General features: G+C 41.2%; 1 protein-coding gene across 19 annotated transcripts in view; it reads right to left on the reverse strand.

The window, feature by feature from the left end:
* The window catches only part of NRXN3 (neurexin 3), a 1,384,038-nt gene that overhangs the window by 34,310 nt on the left and 1,324,966 nt on the right, over positions 1 to 24,762 (reverse strand). For 11 of the 19 annotated variants that reach the window (XM_074996672.1, XM_074996671.1, XM_074996675.1 and 8 more), the window contains one exon: positions 18,536 to 18,611. In XM_074996672.1, the coding sequence (XP_074852773.1) occupies positions 18,536 to 18,611 (76 nt within the window). Of the gene's footprint in view, positions 1 to 18,526; positions 18,612 to 24,762 lie in introns of all 19 variants that reach the window. The other 8 variants (XM_074996673.1, XM_074996688.1, XM_074996684.1 and 5 more) reach the window with 1 other exon arrangement.

A 24,762-nucleotide genomic window follows, 5' to 3' on the forward strand; every position in this document is an offset into this window, starting at 1 on the left:
ACATAGCCTGAATGGTTGAGTTAAAAAAGCAACAGCTTCTCCATGTATTGGGCATTTTACTGCCTATGTTTGAAAGCACGTATTTGATCACTTTAAGTAATACATTTGCTCTCAGACCAACCTCCAAAACTGAGTTATGATGTCTCTAGCTACTGTTCATAACCCAGATGGTGTTCAGGGCTGGCTCTGGCCATGTGTGGAGTGAGATACAGAGCTCTGTTTCTGAGGATGTATAGAGATACAGAACCTCATCCCTCAGCCATTGGCACAAGGAGAAATCTAGCAGCTTGATGTTGCTGGTAATACAGAAAAACACCTCATCTTCCAATTTCCTCTGGGTATGCATGCATGCACACAGGTACACACTCACCGTATGCCATAACTGCCAAGGACCCCTGCTACATTTCCAAACAACCTTACCTTCCCTCCACCCACTCCCTTGTTCTTCTTTGTGGCAAATGACTTCCACCCCACGCTACCTGCTGGCCCTTCTCCACCTCCCTGATGTAGGCATTACACCCATCTGCCTGGCATCTGCCATAGCTGACTATGCCCTAGTACTAACAGAACTGAGGGCTCAACCAGGAGGTACTCACAAAACAATGTGACGATGGATCACTCACTTCAGATTCGGAGTGAGTGCCCTTACTCCTAAATCCAGGGTTACAATTTCAGAGCTAACACTAGAGTGTGAAAAAGAGATAACAAATGGCTCTATCTACTTGTTCCACATTTGCCTATAAATCCCCTAAGTAGATTTGTTCTAGTGCCCAAGTTCAGAACCATGGAATGCTCCTTGTAATTTCTTTTAGCTTCAGCACATGTACCTGATATTTTCTCCACTCAACCATACTGTCATAGTTGCACTGCCTCTTGAACGCCAAAAGAGGAACAATTTATGTTATTTTCAGCATTGGACAAAAACTGACAGGAAACCAAAATGGAGGTGTGAAGATTAACCTTTTTTGGTGCCGTTCTTGCAAGAATTTATGAAGATGGCACTCCAAAGCGTGATGAAAATACAGAATTTTTTAATGAAATTAGGTGATACCTGAAATTTAAAACTATGCCAGGCTGACTGCAATCTTGCTTTTATCCTCAGTTTAAATTGTAACTGCTACACTTCACCTGAGGTAATTGTAAAAAGCCATTAAACTCCTTTGTGAAATCAGGTAGCGGAAACAATAGTGGCCTTCACCACAAACACTGGCATGTCACAGACCTACCCCAGCAAAGGTATATGGAAGGCATATGAAGGAAGTAGGGGTTTGATGTATACAGTTTTGTGAAGGCTTGCATGCGAGAGAGAGCCACCCGAAAGAGAATGTACCAAGGAAGCGCCAGACTCAGGCAGAACAAGCACTCAGAGGATAGCATTCAGAAAAGCTGAGAGAGAGTTCTTGGGCAGAGTGCTTTCTGAAAGAGTCTTAAAGCCATGGGTACGGAAAGTGTTGTCTGTTGCTCGATTCCTCCTGTGTTCAGAGAGAGCCAGAACTTCAGACATTCTTCATATATTGACAAGACTGTATCAAAGATACATGACTCCATCATCAATTTCTCCTCCCAGTTGGAACAATTTGCAGGGCCACAACTTCGACTATCCACTTGAGTTAAGAAGGAGTAATACTGGCATGATTTTGGTATTCAGTTTCTTATACAGCACTACAGTTAGGTATTAGTACTTTGTACCACTTGAGAACTGAGGTTCCCAGCTACTTTCATATGGAATCAAGCTCTAAATTCTTGCTCTAGATGCTAACAGGTTGCAAATGAAGTAGAGATGTAGGGTGAAAGCCACGTGGTAAACCTGATTACATGACTGTAAACTCTGACATCTTGAGACCTGCAAGTCTGGAAATGAAGGGTAAAATACAACAGTATCTGTCACTGGACTTTATTAAGGACATGATACTGGGGCACTGGACAGTTCTGGAATGGAGCCGTATTTTCATGAGCTAGTTATGATCTTTCTTATACTGCTTTTACACTGATATGCCTACACTCATTCTTTTTTTTTAAATAAAATTACTCCTGATCTGTACCATTAAGAAAGCAGATTTTATGCCCTGTTTTCCTACCTCCACATTAATTTCACAGCTACCACAACTGAATAATTTTCAAATTTATGAACCTCTGCAGTATCTCTTGAGTGTTGTTACTGTGCTGTTGTCTTTTGCTGACCCTCAGCCTTGTCTGCTGATGCTGGTGGAGTGTTAGACCCCAAAGAGTGAGCCTTGGGATCCTGCTGATAAAGCAAGCCCAGACATTTCCACTAATATGGAACACCAGCTTCCAAAGCTTATATGCCTGTTCTCCAGAGGGAGTCCCCTGCTATAGTTTCTTCCAGTCAGACGCCATTTCAAATATTAGCAGGGGCCCTTCGCCTCCAGGAAATATCACCAAAAGAATATAGAACAAACACCTACAGCTACAAAATGACATTTGCAAATATATCTGCTGATCATACATATCTCTATATAGCTGACACACTTTTTCTGTAGCAACACGTTTCCATAATCTTCTGGCAGGCGCTGGGATATTATCTATATTCAGGAGGCAAGATAGCTCTTTCTTGTTTCATGATAGATAATCACTTACCCTAGACATACAGAGACCCAACACAAATGCATTTGATTGTGATGCAAAAAGCTTCTTTTGAATCATATGCCACCTCTTTTTCCTCTCTTCTCTTTTACTGCATGTGTCACTGTGTATTTTTGTCTTTTCTCATCTAATTTATGAAGCTGAAAATCAAAGCTAAGAGGGATAAGCACTTTCTCCGAGAAGGCTGAAAAATATTTTAGTAATTTAGACATGTGTCAGCTTGATAATCCAACCAAGGCTTCTAGAAAGATTGCCAGAATACGACAGTACATATGGACTAGATTATAGACAAGCAGCTTTTGCAGAAGTCTGGAAACCAGTGTGGGCCAGGTGGCCCATATTCCTGAAAACCCTGGGCCTGATCTGATCTCACTTGGGCCTGATGTAAACCATGATAATTCAAAAATAGTGAAATGACACTGAAAAAAAAGTTTAGTTTATGGCACAGAATTCTGATTGAAGGTTAAATTCTGCAGCAGATTTCATCTCAACACTTGCTTATAGCACGTCGGCTCTCATAAGCTAAGTAAATCTGGGATCTGTCAGAACAAAGTTTGCCAAACTCCAGAAGTGGCTTCTCTGAACCCACGCTCATGATGTGAGGACATTTACAACATGACAAAGGTATCTGTGAAAATTCAGGGTTGGGGTAGGTAAAATAGATTGTGGCTCTTTCTGGTTCCCTTCCAGACTATGTGCTTTAATTCTAGCAGGTATTTTCACAAGAAGAAATGGAGGATGCAAGGAACCATTCAGAAGATTCTTTAACAGGATGGACAAGGAGACAACGAAGTTTCTCCCTTTCTTACAAGCTACTGTGGCCAATTGGATGGCAAATTCCTTTGTGTGCAAACACAGGAAGCAAAAATCACAGTAGAAAACATCTTCAATGTGTATAAATGTAAAAATCTATGAAGCAGACCCCCCCACTGACTCTAAGACCTCTCCTGTTAGTACAACTGATGGACTTCTAAAACTACTCAAAAGATCCAGTCAATTCCAGAGGTATCTTTGACTGCCATTGTCTCCACCCTTTAACATGCCCCAAAACAAACAAACCTCCCCCTGAAATTTTCTAAAATCCTGGATGAGAGCACAAGACCCTATTGCAGTCATTTTGGTGATATGGCATTGACATGCATCCATAAAAAAGCATGAAAATGGACTGTGATTCTGCCTGCTAACAGGAGTGTTTACTTGTTTGGCAAGGAGGGATACAAGCTAGGTAACAAAATGGAGGGGCAAGGGAGTGATGGAGTGCTGTTCCCTCTCCTTCAATAGTCCCTTTAATTTTGTTAGCTACTGCTTCTTTTTCCTTTACTTTTTCCTCCTCCTCCTCTATTCTAAAAAACCTCAGAGATAAATCTTCTGTAGATCTGTAGAAAGGTAACATTAAGCATTGTCTACACTTGAAATTGAACAAAAAGCTTTTGTTGTTTACAGGAGCTTAAACCCAGCCCAACCCCTGAACCACAAAAGCTTAGCCGGCAAGTGCTACTTCAGACTACTTTTCAACACAGCCAACGATGCTCACAGAAGTGCCAACAAACAGCATTTAAGTTGCCTGACTTTTTGTGCCGGGTCATGTTGAGATGGTCATGTCACTAAAACTGTGTAGCGTACACAAAGCCAAAAGAAACAGCAAAGCAGGCAGCCCTTCATGTGTTTAGTGATTACACCTCAGTTCTGATCTGGAATCTGGTGATGAGAAGGGAAGGGAGCATCCCTTTCCCATTCAATTATTAACTTCTTTGCTGAGAGGAAGATCACCAATAGTCAGATACCAAAGGTTAATTAGGCATCTAACTCTCATTGATTGGAAAGCAATTAACTAATGTCGTAGGCACCTGAGTATCTTTGTGGATCTGGGCCCTAGTGCCAGTTGTGAGGGTAGGATTTTTTTTTTTATTGTAGTCACCTTTCCAGTAGGAGGTGGACAATGAATGTTCCACACTGATCATCGAAAAGTTGAGGGGAGGGAGCTTCTGGTTTTTACTAAAGCTGGTTGAAAATGAAAGGGGTCATCGGGAGCCCTGTGCATGACCCAAGGCATTGCAGATTTCACACTTTCTTTGGGATAAGGAGTAGTATATTGCAGCACGGATAATACAGGAGTGGTTGCTAGGATTACCCTCCTAAGTCTTGCTACAGGTTCACACAGATATACAGTGTCTACAAACAATTGGTTCAGCAAGAAACCATGGCAAGTAATAGCAACAGCAGGCCTTGGCTATTCATAACTCAATCAGGAAAATAAATGCTTAGAACTAATGCACTAATCATCATAACACTTTGTACTAGTTAATAATACTATCTACTCTATAATATAGTAACTTTCATCTGAGCAGCCAAATCACTTAACATTATGGATCAATTAAATCTCAGCTGCCCCTCTTGAGGTTATGCAGACAAATATTATTTCTTGGCTCTCCCCACCCCCACACCATTTACAGATGGCTGAAGTGAGGCATACAGGGGGAAGGTCACAGGGTTAGCAAGTGGGGTAGTTGGGAAAAGAACTCTGGGATCTGGACTCCTGATTACCTGCCCTAACAACTACACAGCAGTCTGCTGTCCAATGAAGTATGTCACAACTTGTTCAAGCTCGCAATGTCTTCTCCCAGAGAGACTATGAAAGCAGAAACTGAAACAACATTTCCAGTATCGGTAAGCCATCTGTGGCCTTAGCTTTCATAAAATGCAACAGAAACAGGATTTTTATAGCACTTCTTATGCCTCCATTATCTCAAACCACTTTGCAAACCAGAGAGCTATACACAGATTGTGCAATGTCTGTATAAGACAATTCAGCAACCATGCTATAGAAGTTCATGCCCAGCCTTGGAGTTATTGACATGAATTTATAAAATGTTCACTCATCACCCTTCTATAATACCATGGCCCCTCAGAACTTCATGAAGCATCAGGACTAAGCCTAAGATCATTTTTCATTTAAGCTAAAGAAGACTCTCTTTTGCTGCTAGCTGCACCTCTGCCACACCATTGAGCAACCCTATTTCCATCCAACAGAGGGGTAATAATACACATACCCACCAGCTTATTGATTCTAAGCATCTGGATTAATTAAATAACACCTAATAAACTACTGCAACTAAACAGCACATGTCCTGATTCACTAAGAATTAGTCTATACGAAAATGTAATTTGTGGAGATTTAAATGCTAAACCTAAGGAGATTTAAAAATTTACTATATTATTATTTTTCGAGATTTGATAATGCTCAATTAAATTTTCCAGATCAAAAAACTTCCTTTCTCCCCATGCCCCACCTCAATTAAGGAAATACAAGTCTCTTGCTATTTATGTCAGAAAAAAGATTAAATCCATGGATTCCTGTGCAAATATGGTAAGAGAAACAACATGTTGTCTGGCACCAACTAAACTAAATTTCATAATGCTTGAGATCTTATTATGCCCACCACCAACTGCCTTTGAAACCCCAATCAAAATAGACCAAATTGTTACGAGCATGACGAGCTAAGAAAAATAAACTTATATGCCCTGAAATAAAGATACTAAGACAATCCTGGGACCTCAACATTCCAGTTACCCAGTAAAGTGAATTCCATCTATTCCTGTAGGGCAGCTGGTATTATAGACTCCATAGCTGAATGAAAGCATGAAAATGTCTCGTGGATTCTTGCATACAAACTGCAAGAGATATTTGCTCTATTGGGATGAATTCACTGAATTAAATGGCTTCAACTTAATCCACAGAAGCCTTAAGCACAGCTGACAAGCCTGGCCAAAAAGTTGGGTTTTTAAGTTCAAAAGGCACTGATCATGTACAGCCAACAGCTGGCTATTGTCTAGGATATCCACAAAATCATATTCAGATCAGATCTGCTGAGCATTGGAGATGAGGCCTCGTACAAACTTCTTACCCAGATCCAACCATCCCAAAGTTCCATGTTGTTCAGGTTTGGGATTTGGTTTGGGCTCATGTTTACTTACCACAGTTCCTCAGAAGCAGCCCAAGTTGCTCATAACCAAAGTACTCCTTAGTTTCTCCACTATGGTCAGCCACCATTTAGTCAGCCACAGTTCATTCTGGCCATCCAAAGTACAACTCTGTTAACTGGTTATGTCCAAATAAAGTATTTGGGCACCAATTGGGAGATGCAGCAAAGAGCAAAGAATGAAGCTGGAAAACCAGAGAATGTCATTTCCCTTTGCAACAGATGGAAGTTACACTGGTTGAGTGACAGGATAAAACAGGCATAGCTGGCCTATGAATTTATTCTCTTTCTCTGATAAATTGATGTCCCATTCAAATTAATGATATAACTTCCACAGAATGCAATGGGAACAGGAATTGCTTCAAAGTGAAAGCTAAAATATTGTTTTTCTAACATGAAGTGCTACAAATTCAACCTGGCATCTGAAAAACCAACCTCCACTCTTACTGCCTTGCATTTCCTCCCAGCAATAAAGATTCTGAAGTTGAAACTTAGCTGACAATGTTCTGCTGCTCTGTAAGGCAAAACAGTCCCCAACTCACTCTCCCAGAGCTGTGGTGGATCTCCAGAAACTACCAGTGGCAAAACAATTCAGTATTAGTGACAGTAAACAGTGCAGATAAAACTCAATATATGGTACTGAAAACTGTTCTGTGGAGTAAAGTGGCACTGTTATTATGGAATTTCTTCTGCTCTACAAAACCATTTTAAACTGAAAATTTAGAAATCTATATACCAATACATGGAATTGCTTGTGCATGAAATGCAGTATATTTAACATACAGCCTCAACTGCCAGTAGCTTTTCCCAGAAAATAAGCTAGCTGTGCATTAACACAGCATGGCTTAGTGTGACAGGGTCCACCTGTGCATGAGTACCCCTCTGCAGCTAAGGGTACCGCATAAGGCCTTGTTTGTTTTCTTCAGGGTTTTGAGGGCGGGAATCTGACTGGCCCTGTCCATGGTGCTGTCAGCTCCTCTGTTAGACTTGAAGCCAGTCCCAGGCCCCAGGGCCTGCATGTGGCCAAGGTCTAAGTTTAGCCCTCACTTGGAGCTGTCCACAGTGCTACTGGTCTCCCAGGCAGTATAGAGACTTGCCTGAGCCAAGCTCCTGAAAGGTCCAGCTTCTTTTCTTTTGGCCCACTGGACCCTGATTGGCCACAGCTGAGATAGATGTTCTATCTTCCCTGGAGGACCGCTTGTCTGCTCCTCTCACTAGCATGTGTGAGACAAGGCCCTTGGCCTCCTGTACAGGGCATCAGGGCTTAGCCCACCCATTCACACTTAGCTAGAGAAGTTCTTATTTTAAGGTGCGGTCATATGGAAATACTGTTCTTATACAAAGAAGTCACTTAGCTGTTAGGTCAGTAAAGCAGTTTGAAGTGAAATGAAAAAGGACAAAGGTTGGTTGGCAAGTTTTTTCCAACTGCAAAATTTGTTTCCTTTGACAGGTTATAAAGGCACCTTATGATTTTCATGCTGCAAACCTGGCACTAAAATGTCAGTAAAAGCTTTTTGCCCCTTTGTGGAATTCCCTCCAGGGAAGGTTAAAAGGGAAGCAGGGGTGGGGGAGCGGGTGAGGAGTCAGAGAGTGCGAGGGATTCAAACACCATCTAACAAACAGAGAACAGAATCACAGAACAACACTGGAACAATGGACTCCAAGACACGCTGACAAGACAGATGGACACAGACAAGACACAAGATCGTTAACAAGAATTGAAAATAAAAAAAAAAAGCTCACCCACCCCCCGCAAAAATGTAACAGTGAGCCTGCAAGGGAGCCCCTGGTTTTGGCACAACTCATCCAAAAAGAGTAAATTAAAATCCAACAAAAAAAAAGTTAAAAATAACCCCCCACATCATGCACTATGGACTTGTTGGGTTAGCCTGACTGCATAGCTCTGATGAAACATGAAATGGCGTCATCACAGCTCATGCATAGATTAATGAAGGCCATGGTTAGTTAATTTGCTAAAACTACAGCATGCCACAAAAAATGATCTCGCACTGACCCAGAAATAAAGATACAACAGATATTCTGCACTTGCAATAAAATTCTTTTTATGCCATCTGCAGTTTGTAGGGGGTTTATTGCTGGAAGTTTTGAGGGTTTGTTTTGTATTTTGTGGGGAAAGAAGAAGCAGTTTCTGCTTTTTTCAATAAAAATAAATGTAAAAGGGGAGGCGACAGAGGGGTCTGTGCAGAAGAAAGAAAAGGAAAGTAGCAAAGAAAAGGAAGAACAAAATGAAAGGCATCGGAGGTTGAGAATCTTCATTCTTTTTCACACAACTTTCTTGGGTTGTCTTTTTTTAATCTGGACATTTGGATTTTTTGGATGGCAAGAAAAGATTTTGTTGCCTTTAGTGGGTTGCAGAGCTATCTCTCTCTCTTGCAAGTTGATTTAATCATTATTTTGTTGGAATTACTCCAAAATACAAACAAAAATTACAACAATGATGTTAAAAACTTAACAAATAGCAATATGGTATCATCATGATTAAAAAAAATAACTCGAACTAAAGTATCAATCACCAAAAATTCATGCGGCACAAGATGAGGTGAAACGACAGAAAATGTTCTTCAAATATATACAACATATATATCTATCTATATATACCCAGAGCGCTAAGTGTATATATCGATGGATATATCTGTATATTTTTTTTATTCTCCCTCTCCCTCCCCAAGGATAACTGGCAGATGAAACTATTGCTTGAAAAACAAATCAAAAGAAAAAAAGAAAAAAAAAGCCTCCAAAGGAAAAAGAAATAACATGCTTTGCTCACCAAGAATTAACAGTATCATGCATCTGTCCACATCAGTGGATACTGGGGTTAGATGAGGGCATGAATTTCTGTGTAAACTTGTGATTGGATGATAGGGACTATTGCTAATACTGGTTTCACATTACTTTAGTATATATACATATAAAAACATAAATGTATAGATACTGTATATAGAGATCTAAAATACTCAGGGCAGTCTTTTGGGGTTTATATAGGAGGATGATCAACATCTTGAGAAACAAACCCAAAATGAAAATGTAACATAAAAAGGAGGGTGGGAAAAAAGTAAGGCTCTGCATGAGTGATCAGTAAAACTTGTTCTTTTGTTTTGGCCATAAAAACATCTGTAGCAAGAAAATTCCATCAAGCAAGCAAGCAGCCATTCTCACTGCAAATGTCACCTCTTGTAATTCTGCTCCACAAGGACGACCCTCATTTCAGACCTGCAAAATTGTGTCCCAGTCCCATATTCTCTCTGTGCCCCAGCATGCCAGTGGGATGGGGCGGTGGCATAAATAACTGTAGGAAATGCAGACTCTGGAAGCTGTACTAGATGGCATATATGCTTGAGAAATGACTCCTGTGTCAGAATTTACACTGGGACCTTCTGTTCTCCTGGTCGTTCTCTCTCACCCTTTGGGTTCCTAGCCTTCTGTCTGCCTGAGGAGTTGGGACTATGCTGCACAATTTAAGCCCAAACTCTCCCCTTTGTGAGTGTGTGGTTAACACAAAAGGCAGTGGGTCTCATTCCCGCACATATGAGCTGCAGAGACAGGAACAGGACAACTTTCATATTGTCTAGTGCAGGGTTGCTAGCCAGATTTCACATTGATCTGCAGGCAATGAAACGTGTCTCTAGAAGTTCCTGCCAGCGATAGGAGTGAGGGAAGGCAACTTTCAAATCCACTGGGTGATTCATGGAAAACCAGTGGTGCAAGATGAGGCAAGGATGAGCTGACTCAGAGTTTCCCATGATTTTCCTGCCCATGATTCTTTCTCATCCAGCATTGCGCTTTTCCTGCTGGCTGCTTACCTGCCACCTTCTAGTGGAGAAGACTGTGTGCCCTACCCTGCTGCTTTCTGCAACTCAAGCCTCTGTCCTTGGCAGACTCTGCACTGAGGGGCTCTCACGCCCAGGATTACACTGGCAGAAGTTGGAATCACCTGTGGATCAATCTGGTGCATAAAATAAAATAGCATGTGGATAACTCTGTATACTGGTTTCTATATTTATAGAGCTATATGTACCTATTGTACAAGCCTGTATATGTGTGTCACACACACATAAGTACAGTTGATGCTTTAATGTTTCAGTGCATGATCTCTGGTTTGTGCTGAAGGTTTGCCACACTGAATCTCTCCTGGGAAAAAGCCTTTTGGTCTGATTTGCTAGAGTCAGCCTCAGGTTATTAAGTTTTTGGGATGAATGAAATACACTGAATAAATTCCTCTTGATAAAGTCTGGAAAAGTCAGTCAGGCTAATAAAAACTAGAAGCCCACAACCAAAGCAACTAGAAATCCCACTGCCTGTGTGAACCCAGGGGATCTGTGTTTACATCATAGCAATGAATCATTCCTAGAGGTTATGTTACAGGATCTTGGTTTACTGGGAAGTATTTTGGTACTGTTGTTTTGACTAATGCCGTAAGTGTGCTGGGCTGCAGTTCCAACTCGCTGCCCAATTATATATGTTTAATCTTAGTCAGTCCCAAAGGGTTATAAGGACAACTTGAAGGATGAAAGGGTAATGGTGCTGGGTTACACTAGCAGCTGTTACAAAAAGAGAGAACTATGATTCTGAGGTTGGGTAAAAGGCAGATGAAATTTACTCCTTTTGCTGGAGGCTTACAGCTCAGTTATGCAAACATCCCTCCGGTTCAAACGTTGCACAGAACAGCCTTAAAAACCTCCACCCAATGACTGTAGTTGCCATGACACTGGCCTCAACTTGAAGATGGGGGTTTAAGTAATCTGAACCAGGATCTGGAACTGAATTCCACAAATCACTCCCACCTATAGAATGGGCAAAACAAACACCTGTGGCCTGAGCACCCCAGACTTTTGGACTGGTTGAAATCTATATCCAGGTGTATTTATGGTGGCTTTCTGCACTAGGATGCGTGTCAAACTATTTTACCTTTAAACCAACCACTCTTCTATTATGACTTTTCACAAGGAGTATTATTAACTTCACTGTGGTGCTAGCACTGCTTTGTAGGTACACACCCATAGCTATGTGTGGTTATGTGACAAATGGTCCCCCGCTCTCACAGAGACAGGACAGGCATGTCAAGGACAGAATCTGGGGTATAAACATGGAGCTCAAGTACCATGCAGGTTTCAGGTTCCGAGCAGCAGGAAGTTTGCCTGTAAAGGTGCACCCTACTCACTATCCCTACTATGTTAGGAGCTGGCCAACACAGCCCTGACATGCAAAAGAGGTGGTCAAGGAAATTTCCCTTTTGCCCATATTTTACATTTAGAAAAGTGGGCAAGAGGTATCTAGATCCAAGACAGCTGAATGTTAAGGGTCAAGGTTTGTCCTGAATGAGTAATTAGGCATAGGTTTATGGTCCTGACATCTCACAAGTAGTTTTCATGAAACTCAGAGGCTGTGTCTTGACTAACCTCCAACTTCAAAGGGGGCATGGTAATTAGGATGTTGGGAGATGACTAATGAAGTGCTGTGGTGCATATGCAGCGCTTCATTAGGCTAAATCTCCCCCATGGCAACTTCAAAGTCTCTTTACTCCTTTTGGGTAAATTCTGAGGAGTAAAGGGACTTGAGGAGCACGGGCACTTCAAAGTACCTGCAGCTGACCCGTGGCTACACACAAGCCGGCACTTTGAAGTTTCACACTTCGAAGTCGCCGCGGGGGAGATTTAGCCTAATGAAGCGCTGCATATGCACCACAGCACTTCATTAGTAATCTCCCAACACTCTAATTACCATGCCCCCTTCGAAGTTGGGGGCTAGTCTAGACACAGGTAGAGAGGTGCAAATCTAAAAATTTATGCCATGTTTAAATTCATTCAAACCAAAATGTGAAAATGGTTCCCTCTAGACCCACAAGAAAAATAATAGAAATATATTTTGTTCAGGGGATTGGAATCTGACCCCTGTGCAATCTAAATGGCTTTGAATTGAAGGATGAGTCTCTCTGCTGACTTTGACTCATTGTGCTTGGGTATTGCGTAATGGCCTCAGTCTGATGTGCAATGCATCTCACAGCTGCCATGGGATAACCTACTATGTTCACCCGGCTTTCTGTTATTGGACCATAGTATTGAGGGTGAAGCAAGGCCAAGTTCTGGCATCTGGAACAAGCTCAGAGGCTTTAAAGGCTGCCTGTTACCAGAGGAACACGATCAGGCCTGAACTGAGTTTGTCATTTAATTTTCAGTTTGCTGCAGAACTGAACAGGAAAGTCACAGGAGGATATAAAATACACTGACCTGCCAGCACCACAGGAAGAAGTAACTTTAAAAAAGGTTCATTAAAATTACAAGTAAAACAGTTTTTTTTCTCTCTCCAAGAAGAGATCCTTGCAAAGGGCTAAATCTTGCCCTGTCTGGTGAAGCAAGAGGGTACTTAGATATGCAAATATGCCTTCCACCACAGGAGTCTGGTGAACAAAGCAGGATGTTTCAAGGCACTTTGGTGCTGATTTCAGCAGTATCATGAGGACTATTTTACTTCCTTTGAAATCAGGGGGGTTCTGATACTGATTGTATGTCTACATTAGAAATGCTACAAAGGCACAGCAGCACCACTCTAGTATAGACAAAAAAGCAGTCAAGTAGCACTTTAAAGACTAGCAAAATAGTTTATTAGGTGAGCTTTCGTGGGATTGACCCACTTCTTCAGACCATAGCCAGACCAGAACAGACTCAATATTTAAGACACAGAGAACCAAAACCAGTAAGCAAGGAGGACAAATCAGAAAAAGATAATCAAGGTGAGCAAATCAGATAGTGGAGGGGTGGGGGGAAGGTCAAGAATTAGATTGAGTCAAGTATGAAGACGAGCCCCCATAGTGACTCAGAAAGTTCCCATCACGATTTAACCCATGTGTTAATGTGCCGAATTTGAATATAAAAGTCAGCTCGTCCACTTCTCTTTCCAAAACAGTGTGATAATTCCTCTTCAGTAACACACATACCTTTAGGTCATTGACAGAATGCCCCATTCCATTAAAATGTTGACTAACTGGTTTGTGGATCTGGAGTGTTTTGATGTCTGTTTTGTGCCCGTTGACCCTTTGTCTAAGGGAGTTAGAAGTCTGTCCAATATACAAAGCATCTGGGCGTTGTTGGCACATGATGGCATATATGATGTTAGTAGAGGAGCATGAGAAAGTGCCCATGATTCTGTGAGTAACCTGGTTAGGTCCAGTGATGGTATTTCCAGAGAAGATATGTGGACAAAGTTGGCAGTGGGCTTTGTTGCAGGGAAAGGTTCCAGGACTGGTGTTCCTGGGGTATGGACTGTGGCTGCTAGTGAGGATCCTCATGAGGTTGGGAGGTTGTCTGTAGGAGAGAACAGGCATGTCACCCAGGGCCTTCTGGAGTGTAGCATCCTGATTAAGAATATGTTGTAATTTTTAATAATTCGTTGCAGTGGTCTGAGTTGGGGGCTGTAGGTGATGACCAGTGGTGTTCTGTTCTTGGCTTTTTGGGCCGATCTTGGAGTAGCTGGTCTCTGGGTATTCGTCCGGCCCTGTCGATTTGTTTTTTTACTTCTCCTGGTGGGTAATTCAGGTTTATGAATATTTGGTATAGTTCTTGTAGTTTTTGGTCTCTGTCAGTTGGATCAGAGCAAATGAGATTGTACCTAAGAGCTTGACTGTAAACAATGGATCTAGTCACGTGTGCAGGATGGAAACTAGAAGGGTGTAGATAAGTATAGCGATCAGTAGGTTTTCGATACAGTGTGGTACTGATCAGGCCATCCTTGATTAGTACTGTAGTGTCCAGGAAATGTCTCTCTCGCATGTTGTAATCGAGGCATAAGTTGATGGTGGGGTGTAGATTGTTAAAGTCTCTGTTCTACAAAGGCATAGTGTCACAGAATCACGGGCACTCTCTCATGCTCCTCTACTAACATCATATATGCCATCATGTGCCAACAACGCCCAGATGCTTTGTATATTGGACAGACTTCTAACTCCCTTAGACAAAGGGTCAACGGGCACAAAACAGACATCAAAACACTCCAGATCCACAAACCAGTTAGTCAACATTTTAATGGAATGGGGCATTCTGTCAATGACCTAAAGGTATGTGTGTTACTGAAGAGGAATTATCACACCGTTTTGGAAAGAGAAGTGGACGAGCTGAATTTTATATTCAAATTCGGCACATTAACACATGGGTTAAATCGTGATGGGAACTTTCTGAGTCACTACAGGGCTTGTCTGCATACTTGGCTCAATCTAATTCTTGACCTTCCCCCCCACCCCTCCACTCTCTGATTTGCTCACCTTGATTATCTTTTTCTGATTTGTCCTCCTTGCTTACTGTTTTTGGTTCTCTGTGTCTTAAATATTGAGTCTGTTCTGGTCTGGCTACGGTCTGACATCCACGCAGTGTGCAGCGGCAGTTAGTAAAGCAAATAGGATGTTAGGAATTATTAAAAAAGGGATAGATAATAAGACAAAAGATATCATACTTCCCCTGTATAAAACTATGATACGCCCATATCTTGAGTACTGCGTGCAGATGTGGTCTCCTCACCTCAAGAAAGATATATTGGCATTAGAAAAGGTTCAGAAAAGGGCGACTAAGATGATTAGGGGTTTGGAACGGGTCCCATATGGGGAGAGGCTAGAGAGACTGGGACTTTTCAGTCTGGAAAAGAGGCGGTTGAGGGGCGATATGATAGAGGTATATAAAATCATGAATGGTGTGGAGAAAGTGAATATAGAAAAATTATTTACCTTTTCCCATAATACAAGAACTAGGGGACACCAAATGAAATTGATGGGTAGTAGGTTCAAAACTAATAAAAGGAAATTTTTCTTCACACAGCGCACAGTCAACCTATGGAACTCCTTGCCAGAGGAGGCTGTGAAGGCCAGGACTCTATTAGGGTTTAAAAAAGAGCTCAATAAATTTTTGCAGGTTAGGTCCATAAATGGCTATTAGCCGGGGGTAAAGTATGGTGCCCTAGGCTTCAGTACAAGGGCAGGAGATGGATGGCAGGAGATAAATCACTTGATCATTGTCTTCTGTTCTCCTTCTCTGGGGCACCTGGCATCGGCCACTGTCGGCAGACGGGATACTGGGCTGGATGGACCTTCGGTCTGACCCAGTATGGCCAGTCTTATGTTCTTATGTTCTGAAGAAGTGGGTCTGTCCCACGAAAGTTCACCTAATAAACTATTTTGCTCGTCTTTAAAGTGCTACTTGACTGCTTTTTGTTTTGATAGTGTATAGACTTACTCTCTAGTATAGACACTTACTAAATCATCAGAAGGGATTCTTCCATCACAACAGAAAATCCATCTCTGAAAGAGGCACTATCTAGGGCAACAGAATACATTTTCCAATAACTTAGGAGTGTTTATACCAGGGCTTTGGCCAGCTTGAGTCCAATTGCACAGGACAGGACATTTTTACAGTCCTGAGTGACAGAGTTAAGCTGATCTAACTGTGAAGATTAAACCATTCATCTGACACAGAAGATATCTAACTAAGGAGTAAAGCGAGCCCCAGCTAGCATTTGCTCTCCAGTGGAAGGGGCTAGATGTGACCTTTAGTCTGCATAACTTTGTATGTGTGGTGGGGAGTCTGGGATATTACCCATCCATCTTTCTTCGCATTCTGGACTGAGACAGCCCTGCTGCTTTTCCCTCTGCTAACTTTGCACACCAGTGCTACTGAGATGCACTTGCCCTTGCACTTGCATTTGAGAGTTGACTTGCCCACTGCTAAGTACCAGTGTAAATCCTGAGGAACTCCACTGACTTCATTGTATCACCTTATCTCCTCAATGAAGAACTAAGGAGGGGTAATCTACACTGGACATATGAAGCACAAAGAGGTTGTAGGGCTGAATTTTCAAAAGTGAATAACTCGCTTATATTTTCAATGGGATTCCAGCTTCTATAGGCCAGATTTTCAAAGGTATTTAGGCCCCTAGTGGAGTAGTCCAAACTATTAATGCACTGGCTTCTTCCAGTTTTAGAAGTCTGCTCCTCCCGGCATTTTTCATTCACTCATGCTACATTCTCAGATCCTGTGCCATTACAATTCCTCACCAGAAAAGAGCTGTGTCACAAACTGAATGGTTTTTTCATAAAAGATCTGCTCTAGGAATTATTTTGGGGATGTTCTATGGCCTGTGTTATGAAGGAGATCAGATTAGATGATCACTTTTCGGATCTATAAAATAATGACTCTGTACTGCAATTTGATGATGGAAAATGGACAAGAGCGGGCTGATAAAGACAGGAACATGCTTCTATTTTGACAAAACATGTTTATTTAGGTCTTTGAAGATTAGTAGTGGGTCTTTAAATGGATGAAACATAAGTTTCTGTACCACCATAGGTACATAGGTTCTTCAGTCCTTCCCTGACTCATTGAGGAGCCACGGTGCTGATTCCTAGTGACTTGCAATGGCTCATCTCTACAGTAAGTCTTATTGTACTATTGGGAAACACACCAGAATCAACTAGTGACATGCTAACGTGCTCTCACAATTGACTCTGTAAGCTGTAGAACAGCCTTAATTCTACTGTGAATTAGAGAAGATACACTGAGTGTCATGCACTAGGGTTCTGAGGGATACGGCTGAGTCTGGTTATGTATCCACATGTGCATGAAAATGCTGGAGGAACAGTTTTCAGCTACATGTCTGTCTAAGTGCATAGGCCTTTATATTGATCTGGAGAAGTAATAAAGGGAAGAGGCTCTGTCATTTCCTCACACACCTGCCTGAATGTCACTGTTTTCCCTAGTGATTCCACTGTGGAATTTCCCAGCTACAGTGCAAAGCCATATTAATTATTAAATGCCCATGTTCCACTAAGAAGAATGCAAGCTGCATATGAAAGGTGGAAAAGAAATATAAAGCACTAGCTTTGGGTGACTTATTATTATGGCTACATTAACCTGAAAAGTTTCAGGAAATTATGAACAGAACATTTAATGTTATTTTAGCAAAAAAAGAAAAATACCCCCAAAATAACAAACCAAAGCAAACACAAACAAAAGAAAAACAAAAATTAAACAAACTATTTATGTGTTTCACCTTTAATGATGTAAGAATCTAACCAAACTTCACTATTTTATGTACACAGAAATTCGATGATATCTGTTCTCTATTATATAAATGCTTAACTCATGGCAAGCCTCAAAAAGACAACTTGAAAAAGTCTGTAAGAAATAAAATAGACTGCAGTTGCCTGCTGGATACCACATTATATATATCTCACCAGAAAGTAAAGCCATCAAATCATCAAAATGTATCTGGATCTAAAGGGAGAAGTCAAGTCAGTTTTCAAATGACTACAGTCCTGTGGACTCTTGAAAGATACATTTTGAAGCATCACTGCAGGTAACATAGTACAACTTAATACTAATTTTGCATTTACAAAACTAGTACAAATATACTACCATGTTAACTGCATGCAGAATCCCATGGACAAGTTCACATTTGCAGAAAACACTCAGGATGACTCTTAATGAGGAATAAATAACACGGACCATTCATTATTTCTCTACTTTAGTTTGTCTTCTCTCTTTCACCCCTTAGTCTCCCACCTTTAATATATACTTTGGACTGCTTAAATTTCTTGTTCTCCAACAGAGCAGTACAATGGCTACTACAAATATGTAGCACAACTGTTAACAACTAATTAATTAGGGGATGGTTTAAGGACATCAGGCTTAACGCAAAGACAGCTTCCAGTAACTGAAAGGTGATTATATTTCTATCTTTTGCTATCACCAACTCCATGGGATCTGATGCTTGGCTGTATAAATTTTTATTTGATATACAGTATATATATGTATATTACATATACATATATAGCTCCATATCTATATATATATATGCATACATTCACACTCAAACACACACACGCACGCATATGTATGTTTTGTTTTTTGCAAATGAAATAAGAAAGCAAGCAAAACAAGACTGACCTGACTTACCTGTACTCGGTTCACATTCAATAAGGTCTTCATCATCGCTGGAACATTCAGCTGATGAAACAATGTCATCAGTGGTCTAGCTCATGAAGGAAAGGAACAAAGATGGGGAAAGAAAAGAAAAAAGTGATAAGATGTTTGTGGTTCAAAAGATTGTAACACAAACAGTTTACTCTCCTGGAAAAATATCTTAAATTTTATCTTTGTAAATGCTTGAGTTATAGTCAAAATTCCAGACATGTTTAGGCATAATAGTACCCTCCATGGTGCTGGTTTCCAATATGTCAGGTAAAATTATTTAACTGTGCTGCTGCATATTTCAGTAGATGCAGTGTTCTGGCTATGCTGTTTAACATACCAGGTTGAACCTTTTGTGCTACTGAAGAGAACTGGTACACCCAAGTAAAACAACTGCTGGGCTGGCAAATGGTCCAGACGTAACCGAAAGGACCAGGTATATCCAGTTAGAGCACATCTGGGGTTCAGCTGAAATTCCAAACAGGTCCAAGTAGTAGGCATCCATTTTGCTGCTGAGCATACCAGGGACATTGAGATTGAATGCACTTACCATACAGCTAAACATGTTAGATGCATTCAAGTAACAGGCGCTCCCTGTGCAGCCCATAGTATCATTTGCCCCCCAGAGAACAAGCCTGCTGTGCTGCTAAGCCCATCATTTGTACTCATGTGGGGAGCACCTGCTGCTCTGCTATTCATTCCAAGTAGAATGCACCTGCTGCACTGGGAAACAGTCTAGGTGGATGCAGACAGAGCACAACTGCTGCAATGCACCTGTGCCACTCACCATTTCAGACATGTCCACATAGGACAAAGCATAGTTTAGTTTGTTAAATGTAGAGAGATTTAGTTGATAGTTAGTGGTCCAGCAGCAATACAGTAGGTGGAGTGGAAATGCCGGCACAGAAAGGCTTAAGGCAAACGAGGCACATTCTTGGCCTCTGTGAGTCTCACTATAAGTTACTTGCAGTTCCCAGCTGGTCCTTTTTATCTCTCTCTCTCTCTTTTTTTTTTTCCTGCCGGTCTAATTAATAAGCAGCATGTACTGTGGTGTGTTGGAGAGAAGCGTAATGGTGTCTCTCCGCAGCAGCAACTCCTTCATATAATTGCTGTAATTAGCTGAATTAGTAATGTGGACCATTAGGGAGATTTTGTGGCAGCCTCTGGACACAGGTTATAATGTTCCTGCACACACAGTGCAAAATTATCCTACCCTCAGCAGTGTCAGCTCAACCTAAGCTTGCTGCTGAAACAGTTCCTCTTCCCTGTTCCTTCCTGGCACAGTGCAGAAAGCCACAGATTAGAAAGAGCCATGGGACACTGCAAGGACTCAGGAAATATCCATTTAATAACTGTCCTTGCTGGGGTGGGCATGAGCTGCAATTTAATCCACAGACATTCAGGGGGAGGGTAGTTGTCCTCAGTACATTGTACTTAGGTTTTCATGAAAGGCGTATTCATCCTGGGGACTTCTGAGCAGTACAACACACAACTCCTCATTGCAGCAACGGACTCTTCCTAAAAAGAGGAGTGCTCCCTGACCTACTGAACACCCATAGGGCTAGTTTAAAGAGCTCTTTCTCAAGAGGACAGACAGCCACAGTCTACTTACCCAATTGTTTTTTTTAAGCAGAGAACAGTCCTGGATTTGTGGCAGGAAACCTCTGCTTTCACACTGGCCCCTGCATGTCACTCTCCCCTTTTGCTTCTTCAGCTGAGATAGAGGAAGGGAGCCACAAGGGGAGGTGAGGCAGGAAAGACCTTTCCTAATCCCTCTTCCTTTAGACTACAGAGTTTCTCTACACACCATAATACCCCAAAACTAGACGTTAGCCACCCACAGATTTCACCCATTGGTTGTTTCCTAAGGGTTAAACTTATCTGGTAGGGCTTTTCCTGGAGAATCCAAATGCCAACTGCACATTGCTCTGTTTCCCGATTAGCATATTAAGATGTTAGTACATCCAGGTAGAATGTACCTGCGATACTGTTGAATGTACCAGGCACTTCTTCACACAAAGCTCTTTTTGAGCTGCTGAACACAATAGGTACTTCAAGGTAGGTCACATCTGCTGTGGTGCTGGAGGTATCAGGTCCAACCTAACATATCTCTGATTTCAGTGAGTTAGGGTTAGCCATGGAATATAAGTAGTGTGAAATTAAATTGTAAAAAAATAAAACCTGAATATCTATGAGTCTCCTCTAGAAAATAGCTCAGGGATGATACTGGAAGTTCCATCAAGCGCTTCACTTAATTTTGGACTGGACAGACAAAGTGCTAGGAAGGCACAATCCTGCATTAGTTCCTGTGGGATGGATTACATGCGACCTATGAAGGTGACACCTTGGAAGAACAACTAAGAAGGCATCAGACCACCTTATCTATGTATGGTGCTATTTCTGACTATGCAAATGACCTTTGAAACCAGTCTAAGGAAAGAACAACTCTTCTTATGATATTTTTGCTCTGGGCTTCAGGAATGTCACATGTGGTTCAGAAGGTAGGAGAATGCAAGAAACCTCATGTATCATATACAAAGAAATTTGCTGTCTTTGGTACCAAGGTTCTTTCTTTGGCTGAACTGACATCTTCCCCTGGGTAGCCTTTGCTTGAAATGCTAGGGCTGATTTTTTACTTTCAGTAAATTGGTAGAGTGCCTGTCTGTTCAGCACAAGGAAGCAGATGAGGGATGTGGAAGATGTGTGTTTGGTATCTATATCCCCCTTCCTACCAGATATACTTTAAGGAGCATCATTTACCCAAAATGATACCAAAGCACTTCATAAACGATATAGAAAGAACATCTCCCAGAGGGGAAATGCAGCTGCCTCTGGGGAAAAAAAAAACATGTTAACTCTTTCAAGTGAATATGCTGTGGAGGCATGTAAATGAAATCTGGACACCACAGCACCTCACCACTTGCAAAAAGTACCATAGTGTCTTTCTGAGTGTTATGTTTAGAAGAAAGAGGACACTTCCAGAAGTGCTAGAAGTCCATACTGGGACATTGGATTGATACAGAATCTGAGGGAATTGCATGACCTACTGGATCACCAACAGCTCTTGCAGTCAAAGTCAACAGCAATACTAATCTTAGTCGGGTGTGCTCCTGACAAATAAGGAACTCACTTGGAACATCTGTTTTCTCCTCTTCTTGGTACCATCTCCTTCAGAAGCTGACAGATGCAGAACTTTGAAGTACGACACCAGTTGTGAACTAGAAAGAGCTGCACAGGCATTGGAGATGACACCTTTTCATCTTTCAGCTCCATCGAGCACCTACAAGTCAGCTCAAGATTTGAGCATCCCTTATACTGCACAGGCCACATTATGCTTATCCCTTAGATAAATGGTTTAAAAGGAAAAGGCTTCTACAATTATGATGATTAACCAATTCAAATTATTTACTGCAAGTTACTTTTCTCTGCCTATTTCCAATTTCTAAACCCTGTATTTTAAGTAGGAATGTCAAGCGATTACAAAAATTAATTGCATGATTACGTGCAATGTTAAGCAATAGTAGAATATCATTTATTTAAATATTTTAGATGTTTTCTACATTTTCAAATATATTGATTGCAATTACAGAGTTGACAGTGCTCACTTTATGTTATTTATTACAAATATTTGCACTGTAAAAACCAAAAGAAATGGTATTTTTTTTCAATTCACTTTATACAAGTACAGGCAGAACCTCTCTTGTTCTGCACCCTCAGAACCTGACCAGTGCTGCACAAGAAAATTTACCACACCATGAGAGGTCAGTGTTGTTGAGAACATTACCAACACTTCTACAGCTTACTGGTCTCTTAGAAGACATTTGGGGTAAATTACAGCCAAATATCAGCACAGGACACTGAGAGCCAGAATTGATGGCTGTAAATGAACCTTATGGGACAACTGGAAAATTGGCCACACTCATGATAAGTGATCATCTGACTAATTAAAATCATTCTGGATTATGGATGTTGCCCAATGAGAGAGTTCCAGATTACAGAGCTTCAACCTGTACTGCAGTGCAAGCTCTTTATTCATGAAGGTTGAACCTGCAAATGCAGAATCACGTACAGAAAATTGCATTCAAAAATAAAACAATGCAAAACCTTGGTACCTACAAGTCCACTCAGTGCTACTTCTTGTTCAGCCAGGTGCTCAGACAAACAAGATTGTCTACATTAGGAAGAAATAATGGTTCCTTCTCCTTGTTTATGTATCTTGAAAGTGAGAACAGGCATTTGCATGGCACTCTTTTAGCTGGGGGTCACAAGCTTTTATGTACCAGATGCATTAAAGATTAATGTGTCAACCACTATTCTAGAGGACATATGTCCATCCTGATGCTGGATTCTACCTGATAGTAATCAAAAGCAGTACGGACCAATGCATGTTCATCTTCATCATCTGAGTCAGATGCCACCAGCAGAATTTTTGTTTGTTGGTGGTTCAAGCACAATAGTTTCTGTTTTGGAGTGTTGTTCTTTTAAGACTTCTGAAAGCCCGTTCCACACCTCTTCCCTCTCAGATTTTGGAAGGCACTTCAGATTCTTAAATCTTGGACTCTACACTGTAGTTATCTTTAGAAATATCACATTGGTGCCTTCTCCGTGATTTGTCAAATCTGCAGTTAAAATGTTCTTAAAACAAACAACATAAGGCATCATTTTCCAAGACTGCTATAATATGAAATATATGGCAGAATGCAGGTAGGACAGAGCAGAAGACATTTAATTTTCCCCAAAAGAGTTACATTTGTGATTGAATTAACACGTTTTTGAATGTGCATCATCAGCGCAGAAGCATGTCCTCTGGGGCATGGGGGCCAAAGCACAAAGGGGCAAACAAACATTTAGCATATCTGGCAAGTAATTACTTTGCAATGCTAGCTACGAAAGTGCCATGTGAACATCTGTTTCCACTTTCAGGAGACGTTGTCATGAGCCCTGTGCTTTATGAAAACTTGCTTGTGAATATGGATATGCATAACTCAAAGATGCTTTATGCAAAGTAAATCATGTGACATATTTTAAAATTTGTAATCTTCTGAATCTGTACACACAATTTGTGTGCATGTAGATTTCTTGTATGTGAAGTTAGAAATATTAAGTGGGAACCTGTTTTATTAGTCCAGTTATTCTAGTAAAAGCCATTAATGATACTTTAGGAACTTAATGGCTGGGTGATCAAATCAATGATCTGTGAATAGTTTTTTTTTTCCCCTATAAGCTCAAACTGTGTTTGGTCCTACAAAAACATGTGACCATTCCATCTGATGCTGGAACCCCTTTTGGATCTGGTATTTATTATTCAAGTTGAGAAAAAAATAATTGAATACAAAGAATTGCAACCTTGGGCTAAAGGGATATAAAGAGAGGAACCAAACAATAGGGGAGTGGCCAGATGGCAAAAGACCCCCCACTTACTACCTATGATGCCTTCTGGAAACATCTAAGACCAAACAGGGAAAAGGACTGAGCCCAAGCTAGCAGGCTATCTATCTTGAGAAAGAGATAATTAGAACAATTGTTAGGGTAAGAATTTGCATGCAACAAGTTTCTTAGAGTATTAGGATTAGCTGGCATGCTTATCAAGCCCAGCGTAAATAACTGTTAATGGTATCGGGATGCAACTACTGTGCAGCTCGCTCATTGATGAAGAGGGAGACCTTATAAATTTCCTTGGTGTCAAACTTTTACATAGAGTAAAATGGATTTATTTGGAATGCTGGCCCTCTTTGGGAGCTGTGTCCCTGCGTACTGACAACAGTCTTATAGTTGAGCCCTTCCAGAGCTGAGCTAGTTCAATATTTTTGTTTTTTCCATCTGCTAGGGGGCAGTTACCCAACTCTGTGCCTTGGCTGGGGTGGACCAGAGCTTCTGGCCCAGCAGGAAAGGAGGCTGTGGCACCACAGAGGACAGGTGGGCTAGGGACTCCTGTGACCCAATCCTTCACAGTTATAAATAAGCAAGCAGTATTACCTCCCCCCACTCCAAAAGTATGTGTTTGTCTCAGCTATTGGCGGAACAAGAAGTAGGACTGAATGGACTTATAGACTCTAAGTTTTATACTGTTTTGTTTTGAAAGTAGGTATGTGACAAAAATCCCTACATTTGTGAATTACATTTTCATGATGAAGGGGTAGAACTACAGTACTTATATGAGGTGATTTGAAAAATACCATTACTTGTGTTCACCATATTTACACTGCAAATAT

The sequence above is a fragment of the Carettochelys insculpta genome, chromosome 6, assembly GCF_033958435.1.
Source record: "Carettochelys insculpta isolate YL-2023 chromosome 6, ASM3395843v1, whole genome shotgun sequence".
In the NCBI taxonomy this organism is placed as follows: Eukaryota; Metazoa; Chordata; order Testudines; family Carettochelyidae; genus Carettochelys; species Carettochelys insculpta.